Source organism: Rhipicephalus sanguineus, chromosome 9, assembly GCF_013339695.2.
Source record: "Rhipicephalus sanguineus isolate Rsan-2018 chromosome 9, BIME_Rsan_1.4, whole genome shotgun sequence".
Lineage (NCBI taxonomy): Eukaryota > Metazoa > Arthropoda > Arachnida > Ixodida > Ixodidae > Rhipicephalus > Rhipicephalus sanguineus.
This window is the reverse complement of record NC_051184.2, coordinates 4586797-4597771: the sequence shown is the minus strand read 5'-3', so window position 1 is coordinate 4597771 and position 10975 is coordinate 4586797. Positions and strand designations below refer to the sequence as shown.

The 10975-nt window shown below is 46.3% G+C and overlaps 1 protein-coding gene across 1 annotated transcript; it reads left to right on the top strand.

Annotated features, from left to right (window-relative positions):
* Window positions 1-2746: 2746 nt before the first annotated feature.
* LOC119404475 (beta-galactosidase) lies at window positions 2747-9826 on the top strand. The gene is made up of 4 exons (XM_037670980.2): window positions 2747-3314; window positions 3905-4177; window positions 6324-6980; window positions 9349-9826. Exons 1-4 carry the CDS (start codon window positions 2748-2750, stop codon window positions 9808-9810), a joined length of 1959 nt encoding a protein of 652 aa, XP_037526908.1. The 5' UTR covers window position 2747; the 3' UTR covers window positions 9811-9826.
* The last annotated feature ends 1149 nt before the right edge of the window (window positions 9827-10975 follow it).

Sequence of the window (10975 nt, the reverse complement as noted above, 5' to 3'; positions counted from 1 at the left end):
TCACACTCATGAGTGCTCACTCACGTTCACACTCACGACTACTCACACTCATGAGTGCTCACTCACGTTCATACTCACGAATACTCACACTCATGAGTGCTCACTCACGTTCACACTCACGTCCACTCACACTCATGAGTGCTCACTCACGTTCACACTCACGACCACTCACACTCATGAGTGCTCACTCACGTTCACACTCACGTCCACTCACACTCATGAGTACTCACTCATACTCACACTCACGTCCACTCACACTCATGAGTACTCACTCATACTCACACTCACAACGTTCAAATGAGTGTGAGTGAGTGTGAGTGAGTGCACTCATGAGTGAGTGTGCCGAGCTATGGAAATAGGGCGGTTGTTCGAGACGTCACTTTTACAGCCAGACTTAAATACTGGGAAAACACGAGCAGTTTTCCACATGCTAGGAAAAGTTGAAGCATGCAGACACTTATTAAATATGGTAGTCAACACTGGTACAAGTATACTGCCATAGGCTTTTAGTATGGCAGAGGGGATGCCATCTGGGCCAGCTGAAAAGGATGGTTTCAGGTGCTTTCTGAAATGAAATCTTCATCTAGCGACACAGCATCAGCTGTGCCAACTGCCTTAACCTGTCGACCGTTACTAGCTACAGAGGCGGGAGACTTTAATAATAATAATAATAATAATAATAATAATAATAATAATAATAATAATAATAATAATAATAATAATAATAATAATAATAAGCCCGAAAGAACTCCGGCGGTTCCCTGTGCATGTCTCATGTAATCGCTGGATTGATGATAAAAAACTCACAGGTTCCCTTATCGGTGATTCCACGAGAGATCGACACGGGTCCGAAAAGTGATATCTTAGATTAGATTGAGTGTTTTATATTTTGTGCGCATACCACCCAGTATCCCGAAGGTGAACTTCGTTTTTTTTTTTAGTTGCATAATTTACGACGAAAAAAATGTCGAACGTCCTCAATACAGAGGGACCAATTTCATCATCTGTCGTTCTCGAAAGTTCACGACGACATAATGACACAAATGTAGTCGTTGAAATGAATACAGTTTTTTGTATAAAACGTATGCGTAATGAAGAGTATGTAGCATTGTCTGAAGCTTGTAGCCAAAATGAAACTATTTTTGAAAAATGTCTAAATATGCGACATTTTATAAAAGTTGCTATATTTGACAATTTTTTTTTCTTCTAAGCCAATGCGTCTAGAGTTTCGAAACTTGGTGCTCTGTGACAGCATAAAGTGCTAAATATTTTCGTCATATTTTGTTGCTGTATCGCAAATAAATATTTTTATAACTGGCCTCAAACTTCCAATTTTGCCGAAAGTGAACCGCATTGAAAAATTATTTTTTAAAAAAGACCCATTTCGATTTTTCTTAAAATCCCGTAAGCATACCCTTGCAGACCTTGGAAAAAGAATATGAAGAAACATGATGCATTATTTTTTTTTTTGCAGCGATAATATTGTGGGTACAAGTCATAGCTTCTTGAGGATGCACTGAGGATACAGTCCTTTCTACGCGTTTGTGTGTAAATCGCTAGCATACGTAGGTCTGACCGGAGCGGAACGTATACGCTCAGCTAAAGTTGTCTAATAAACGCGATTTACAGACAAACGCGTGGACGAACTGTAGTGCGCGTGCGCAGAACGTTGGTAGACCGATCATGCGAGCAGCGCAACGAAGAACGCACATCTCACTCCGCTGTTAAGTCAACTGAGCGGAGCGTGATGGTGTGTGCACCTGGTTTCACCATCGGTTTGCAGCCAAGGTGACGCGCTTGTCAAAAACGCGAATTCTGTGCAGTTCTCTGCACTGGCTCGGGCCGTTATATCTGTGCGGAGTGGAGCGTAGGTGACGCTCAGCTAAAACTGTATAATATCTGGGGTTTTGCGCGCCAAAACCACGATATGATTATGAGGCAGGCCGTGGTGGCGGGCTCTCTAAATTTCGACCATCTGGTGTTCTTTAACGTGCACTGACATCGCACAGTACACAGGCCTCTATCATTTCACCCGCGGGATCGAATCCCAGTCGCGGCATCCGCATTTTCGATGGAGGCGAAAATGCTTGAGGCCCGGGTACTTAGATGTAGGTGCACGTTTAAGAACCCCAGGTGGTCGAAATTTCCGGAGCCCTCCACTACGGCGTCCCTCATAATCATAGCGTGGTTTTGGGACGTTAAACCCCAATTATTATATTATTATAGCATTTCACCCCCATCGATATACGGCCGTGACGGCCGAGATCGGAACCGTGACCTTCGGGTCAGAGCCCAGCACCGTAACAACTGTACCTCCGAGGCGGACTGTACTTCACAAGAGACAGGGCACATGATTGTGAACAAAGATTAAGAGCTGAATCGACACTGATAACACACACACACACACACACACACACACACACACACACACACACACACACACACACACACACACACACACACACACACGCACGCACGCACACACACACGCACGCACGCACATACATACACATACACATGCACACAGACACATAATCAGAAATGGACATTGGACGATTTCCAGAACTACGTCCGTAATCGTATCAGCCAGGAGATAAGTACGTAATGCAAAAGGGTGCGGACGCTTTCTCGAACCTTTTGTTCTCACGTAGATGCGAGACGCCCAAGCAAAGCGAGCGATCATCTGGAGGTGTGTATTGTCGCTGTCTAGATTCCTCGTAAGCCATCAAATAACGCGGACGAACATAATGGACGCGATGTTCGCGTCGCGCGCGCTGATCCTCGTGGCGGCGACCGCATGCTGCCTCCTGGCGACGCGAGCCCGCGCAGAGCCGGTCAACTTGAACCGCTCCTTCGTAGTGGACTACGAGAACGACCGCTTCCTGAAGGACGGCGAACCTTTCCGGTACGTTTCCGGTTCCATCCACTACTTCAGAGTCCCCAAGCCTTACTGGAGCGACCGTCTTACCAAGATGAAGATGGCCGGTCTCAACGCCATCCAGACTTACGTCGAATGGAGCGGCCACGAACCGGAGCCGGGACAGTACAACTTCGAAGGAAACTACGACCTCTTGACCTTCTTGGAGACGGCGAAGGACCTCAACTTGTACGTCATCCTGAGGCCCGGTCCTTACATCTGTGGCGAGCGAGACAACGGCGGGCTCCCCTACTGGCTGCTGAGGATCAATCCGAGGATGAAGTACAGGTCTTCGGACAAGACGTACTTGGACGCGGTGGACCATTGGTTCGACCACCTCCTGCCCATGCTGGTGCCGTACTTGTACAAGAACGGAGGGCCCATCATCACCGTTCAGGTGACACCAAACAATTTATGACGTGGTGCTATGATTCTATGAACATAAGCGGTCGTTAGTTGCGTTATTTAATCATACAGGCCACTTGTCGAGGTGTTTCATAGCTGCTATAGCGTTGCGTGGCTAAGCACGAGGCCGTGGGTTCGACTCGCGGGCGATAGCCACGTATCGATGGGACTGAAATGCAATAATGCCAGTGTAAGTGCACTAACGTTGACGTGCACGTTAGAAAACCGTAGGGGGCAAAAATTAATCGAGAGTCCCAACCCCTGCATTAGGTGTGCTTCATGATCACATACCGTAGCCTTTTATTTTAATAGCAGAAGCCAAATATATCTATCACAAACTTTGCATAGACGGCACATTTCGTTACAGGGACACAAAAGCGCTACATGAAGAAAAAAAATCAGGAGGAGCGTTAAGACATAGATGATTTTGTGTGAACGATTCTACCTCTGTATTTTTTTCGAGTTTCGTCACCCCACAGTTCCCCTTAACCAACACTTGCGTACTTTTTAAGAATACCAAGTGAGCCATTATAAACACAGACTAATCAGGTATAAAAAGTGTTATCTTCTCTGCGAAACCAGGTGGAAAACGAGTACGGCCTGTACGACGCTTGCGACAAGGCCTACATGCGACACCTGGTGGACAAGCTGCAGCAGCACCTGGGCAACGACGTGGTGCTCTTCCGCACAGACACGCCTTGGGACAAGGCGTACGAGTGCGACCAGGTGGACGACACCTTGGTCACCACAGACTTCGGCCCCACAAAGTGCACGGTGCAACACGCGTACGACGAGGTCAAGAAAGCCCAGCCACACGGGCCGTTCGTCGTTACAGAGTACTACTGTGGAAGGCAGGTAGAGTATTAGCAGCGGATCTGTTCAAGCTCGGTGCAAGGCCGGTGTCGTAGACAGGAAACATGGCGGGTGTGCGTCGCAGAAAGCGGGTATGTGCCGAGCAGCTTCTAGCATAGCATAGCCATGCATAGTAAGTATAGCATGGGGGTGGGAAAGGGAAGACAGGGTGAGGAGGAGGAGTGATGGGAAGATAAGGAGGGAAAGGAGGAGGAGGGGAGAGAGTAAAGCATGAAATAGCCTTGTATACTTTAGCGAGGGGATTGGAAATGGAAGTGAGAAGGACTAATGTTAGGGTGAGTAGGAGGCAAAGGAGGAGGTGAGAGGGTAAGTCATAGCATAACCCTATACAGTACAGCATAGCAAGGGGCGGGAAAGAGAAGTGGAGGTTAGGAAGAGGGAAAGGAGGAGAGATGGCAGTATAGAATGAAATAAGGAAAGAAAGAATCAAGAAAGAAAGAAAGAGAGAGAGAGAGAGAGGGAGAAAGAAAGAAAGAAGGAAAGAAACATGAAGAAACAATTCAGTCTGCGTTCGCCAGGTGGTGGCACTCGCTTGCCGGCTCCGCTGTTTAATATCACAGGCGTGGAACTGGCTTTATTTATTTATTTATTTATTTAGTTTATTTATTTATTTATTTATTTATTTATTTATTTATTTATTTATTTATCGCCACGTAATGCAGCACAGTTGCAGGGCTATCAGCAGGAGTTGGCACAAATACAAGAACAACCAAAGTCAGTAAACATACTAGATGCAATCAGCGAATTGCAAAATGATATAAACACGAAAGTCGTAGCAACAGCATAGGCGTGCGCAGTAGTGAGGGGGGGGGGAGGCAGGGAGGCGGCTTGTTTTCGGTAAATGTTAATTTGGCAGGTCTTAGATAATAGTTGTTACGTGATAAATATTCGGGTAAATTAGAGAGTGAAAACGTTTAAAAGACTGAAGGTCGCATCGTTTAGAAAATGAAATATAATAGAGAATACAATAAAATAATGAACGCCTAGCGTTATCTAATCACCTAATTCAAGTAGCGAAAACCCTTGATGCAGTGAAGAATAATGCATGTTCTTTCTCGCTGAGTATGGTCTCCAAACTCGAGAGATTGCTGTCTTCGTGTTCCCGGTTCTTTCATCTGATAGTGAGTCGTTAAAGAGTCACACGATTTCATTTGTATATAACGGGACTAGAGTCGAAGTTCGACAAAGAACGTCGCAGTTCAGAAAAAGTTATTTCTTCAAGAATTGTGAAGATTAAACCGAATGCGGCAAGGGAGAAACAGATTCGCGCGAAAAGTTACCTAATTTATTCATATTGCAATCCGAATATCCGAGCGATATGCTACACGGTAAGATTGGCAGGACACGAATTATTCTGGAGAAAAGAAGGAAAGCGAAAAAAAAAAAGAACGCGAAAAGTAAGCAAAATGCGGAAAGAAATGATTGCGTCTATGAAAAACGATGCGCAAGAACGTTTGCTGGCTTAATATATTCAACAAAACACTATCGCAGTTGAATGTATCGAAAATCTATTCTGAAACACAAGTACTTTGTCGTACCGTAAAGCACACGATTGCGCGCGAAAAGAATCTACGAACGCGTGTCACTGGTAATTAAAGGGACACTAAAAAGAAAAACAATTTTTCTTGTATTAGTAAATTACTCTTTCACAATACCAATATAACAACGCGCCTGCCGCGAGAATACGCTCGGTAAGCGAGAAAACGCGCAAAAAGAAAATGCATTTGGCGACGCCACCTTGGAGTTCCCGCACGAGTTGCCGTGACGTCATGGATTTTGACGGCGTATACTTCGGCCTACGTAGTTCTTAATCAGTAAAAATGAAGAACATTGGCCCCTGAGGGGGCATAGACTTAACAGACTAAGCTTCAAGAAATTTGGTTGAGCCAATGAGGCCAAAACACGCCCCCCCCCCCCTCAAAAAAAAAAAAAAACACTTTGGGATATGTGACGCGACCATTGTAGATGTCGGCGGGGAATTTAAAAGCGATACTTTTGACGATTTTCTCATCTTTTAGTAACCCTATGGTGACCATATTAATGACACTAGGGTTTTCAGAGTATAATTCATTAGACTAAACCATCTTACTGTTTCACTTTCTTTGGCATGTAACCTCTCCGCCCACAGGATGTCTGGTCGTTAATACACGACGAGGTAGACAAGCGGAGCATCGTCGACACCTTCGAGCAGATCATGTCGAAGTACAACGGTTCGGTCAACTTCTACATGTTCCACGGAGGCACGAACTACGGCTTCGCCAACGGCAACCGGCCGCCACCGCAGTTAACGAGTTACGACCACGGATCGCCGCTCTCGGAGGCCGGCGATCCGACGGACCTGTACTACATGATCCGGAACGCGACGGCCAAGTTCCTTCCGCTTCCGCCGGGCCCGGTTCCGGTTCCGGCGCGCAAGATGAACCTCGGAAGCGTGCCCCTGACGCTCAGCGCGACGCTGACAGAGGTGATGGACTGGTTCCGGAAACGGGGCTACCTCAAGACGGCGCGCGCCGAGCACCCGCTGACGTTCGAAGAGCTGGGTCAGGCCTACGGCTACGTCGTCTACAATGCGACAGTGTCGTTCAGGCCCAAGAGTCCGTCGGTGCTGACGGTTGCGGGTATCAAGGACAGAGGCTACGTCATGACGAGAGTGACCCGAAGTGTGCTCAGTTGGGATGAGAAAGTGTTCAGCGTCCCCGTGGTGACGTCAGAGGGAGAGGCGCTCACGATACTCGTGGAAAACCAGGGTCGACAGAATTACGGAGAAGCAAACCATGACCCTAAGGTGAGCGTGAAACGCGCTGCTTTCGTCCTGCGATTGAACCACTGGCCTAGCCAGGGAGGAGATGGAGGGGGGTTCAAGGTTCCTACCGAAATTTTTCAATTTTGCATGTGTATATATACACGCCCGCACGCATGTGTATATATACACGCATGTGTATATATACATGTGTATATAGTAACCGCGGAGCCGAACCATGAGAGTGAAATAACTAGAAGAATAAGGAATGGGATGGAGCTCATTCGGCAAGCATTATCAAATCATGAATGGTAATCTACCACTATCCCTCAAGAGGAAGGTATATAACAGCTGCATCTTACCGGTACTTACCCTACGGAGCAGAAACCTGGAGACTTACAAAGAGGGTTCAACTTAAATTGAGGACGACGCAGCGAGCGATGGAAAGGAAAATGATAGGTGTAACCTTAAGAGACAGGAAGAGAGCAGAGTGGGTCAGGGAACAAACGGGGGTTAAAGATATCATAGTTGAAATCAAGAAGAAACGGATATGGGCCGGGCACGTAGCACGTCGGCAGGATAACCGGTGGTCATTAAGGGTAACTGACTGGATTCCAAGAGATGGCAAACGCGTGAGGGGGAGACAGAAAATTAGGTGGGTAGATGAGAAGTTTGTAGGTATAACGTGGCAGCAGAAAGCACAGGACCGGGTTGATTGGCGGAACATGGGAGAGGCATTTGCCCTGCAGTGGGCGTAGACAGGCTGACGATGATGATATACACGCCCACATACAAACGCACACACGAACATACATAAAGTATGGTTGAAACGCCCTCCGCCCCCCACCCCCCGAAAGAAAATGTATGGTTACGCCACTGGTTTGAACGATAGACCGAACCCACACTTTTTGGCGATGACTAATTAAAGACGTCCCTCGAATGACGTCATAACGACTTCCATTGCTGCACGAGAACAGTTCCTTGAGAATGCCTGCCGATGAATTCGTTCAACTAAAGGTGTCAATCAGAACAGGTAGGATGTTTCGACCAGGTATTATAATTGAAAAGCGTTTCTTGGGAGGGTTTGCGAAAACGGCGCGCACGACTGCCGTCCGCAAAAGGCGCTCCCGCAAAGCACGTGACCCCTCCGACCGCAACTGACGCCGGCACCAACAGCTGCAGCAGCAACCACCTGCAGCCACGGCGTAGTACAAGGAAATTCCCGCGGCAGGTTTAGCAGTACGCCTCCGTAACAACAACCTAACCGAAAGAAACGCTTTCGTGTTCACATCTCATAAGGATATGCTTAGGGATCCCCGCAACGTTTTACTTGCTATAGTAAAGATGTTGAGCAAAATGTCAGTGAAACAACACACTCGAAGTCTCTACAGATAAAGAGTTGGGTAGTGCAAGAAATCTACACATGTGACAGGCCTTTCCTGAGCACTGATAAGGAAGCGTAGTCATTCCGTTGCTCGATACCACAGGGACGTAGTGTCACCAACCCTTATCAGATAAGTGGCCCGACGCCGTACTGGCCGGATAGATAGAAGCGAAAGTGGTGGACAAGGACACGCAGTGCGAATGAGTGCAGAGACTATAGTGCTATGTTCAGGATTTGACAGGAGGCGTTACCTATGGTCCACTTGATCCAGAACAATGGGTAACGGAAAGACACACTTGTAACCATTGAAAGCAGCCGTTAATGCCTAGTGCCCAGTTTTTGTATTACTTGGATACGCAGTAGTAGGAGTCACCTTAGGATGGAAACTGAGAAGAACCAGCAACATCGGAAAAATATCGGTGTTTACAACTCAGAAAATAAAGTCAACTCATTGCTTATATCGCATTGATTCGCTAGCGTATTTTTTATAATTTTGTTGCAGCAACGCCATTGAAATACGAATGATTTCGAAAGCTACATAAGGGCAGACCAAGTGCCAAATACAATATAATGCAACTGGTAAAACCATTAAATAATTTAGTTATTTATTTCTTTACTACCAAAACTTAGTGCCCGAGTTGGAAATTATCGTAGGGGGTTAATTACAAAGTTTTAAGTGGCACAACATGAATAGCAGCGTCAGCCATAATACTAACATAGACACGAACGAAAGACGGGGAACTTGTTTCTGTGTTAGACACAACCAAGTGAACTCGACAGACAACTAGGCCAGGGAAAGCATAGGGGCCGCATATTTCTAAATTGAAGTGGACGATCCCACCGATGGAAAGGGTGATATCATCGTCCACTTCGATTCAACAGTTATTGACCCCTAAGCTTTCCCTGGACTAATTGTCTCTTGGTTCATTTGGTTGAGTCAAACACAGATTTGGTTACATAGATAGAGATACAGTTACATAAAGTAACGATTTCTTTGATACTAAAATATTTTATTTTCCAATGTCACAGGGCATCACGTCAGAGGTGACACTCGGGCGTACCGTGATGACCAACTGGACAATGGAAGGTGTACCACTCGTTCGAGATGAAGACATAGATCACCTCGGCTCGTTTCTATCGAAGCATGGTCACGCAACTGGAAAAGGCACACACAATCAACCACCGACGTTCTTCTACGGTACGTTCGCCTTACCGCAAGGACAGGATCCACTGGACACCTACTTCGACCCGACCGGCTGGGGTAAGGGAGTGGTCCTAGTCAACGGCTTCAACCTGGGTCGCTACTGGCCTTCGATCGGGCCTCAGGTGACTCTGTACGTACCAGGTTCGATACTGCGACCGTATCCCCAGGAAAACACGGTCATCGTGTTCGAGACTGAGCTAGTTCCATTGGATTTGCCCACAGTCCAATTCGTGGACACGCCCAACATCGACGGGCCGATCCCGGACGCAGCATTTGAGAGGAGATAAGGAAGAATCTTCTCAGTGGGACAAAAACACACCGGAAGACACATTGCCCATGGTGAAGTGATGTTCGGAATGCCCATAGAAATGCTGCATTGGTTCAGCTGTGGGAAATTAATGGTTAACTCCACGAACTGCGAATTGCGGTGTTGCCGAACTGCGAAGCTCTTGTGCGAACGTGTCGGTCAACGCTTGATGTCGCGGTTCATAGTGCGAGAATGCGCGAAATAAAAAGATAATGTGCGACGAAGAAGCCTTGCAAAAGAGAGATCAAGAAAAAGCCACTCCTATTTTATGGAAGACGTTGGTCTCCTAGAAACTAACTGCTTGGGACTAATAGTACTAAGCAAATAATCGTTTATTCACTAGGAGGTAGTAGCAAAACTACTACTCAATAGGACGAGCCCTTACACCTTTTAGTCATAGGTAAAACAGCGCAAAAGGAAACAAGGACACGCATACACGTAGGACAGCGCTACTCCTGTGTCTAATTCTCCGTGGTTTCTTTCGCACTGTTTTATGTATGTACACGTACCAAACGGTTCGCGTTCAGAGTCTAAGTTATTTTTTCGTGCTTTACGGCTTAGACTATAAGAAAGGGTGAAAGGTCTTACTTACAAAAAAAGAAAAAAAACTGGAGACGGCTAAGCCTATACGCTCTATCCTGATCAGTGTGCGAAAAATGTATATATACTGCGTCTTGCATCACATGTATCCACTACATCGCATAAATTTGCGTTGCACACTAAAACAACCGTAGTGCTTGAACACCAGCCGTTCGTATACTCCTGGTTTCTTGGTTACACCTAATCCTCACGCGCATGAAATCCCGCAATAAATGGTAACGTTATAGTCAACTGCAGAATAAAAGTACGCTTGACACCCCATGCCTCCACATAACCAGAGCTGAAAACATGGAATTGTGTACAGCGTGCCAAAATTATTGTCGCAGCTGAAATCCATTTGCCACTAATACAAATATTACGCGCAAGTTGTGTACTTATATTTAGGTGCACGTTATAGAGTCCTAGGTGGTCAAAATTTTCGGAGTGCCTTATAGTCACATCGTGGTTTTTGGCACGTAAAACCCCAACAATTATTATTATGATTACGTGCAAGTTCACATTACACTTCATTTCGATAAAAGAGACTCCTGAGCTGTAATCTGAGA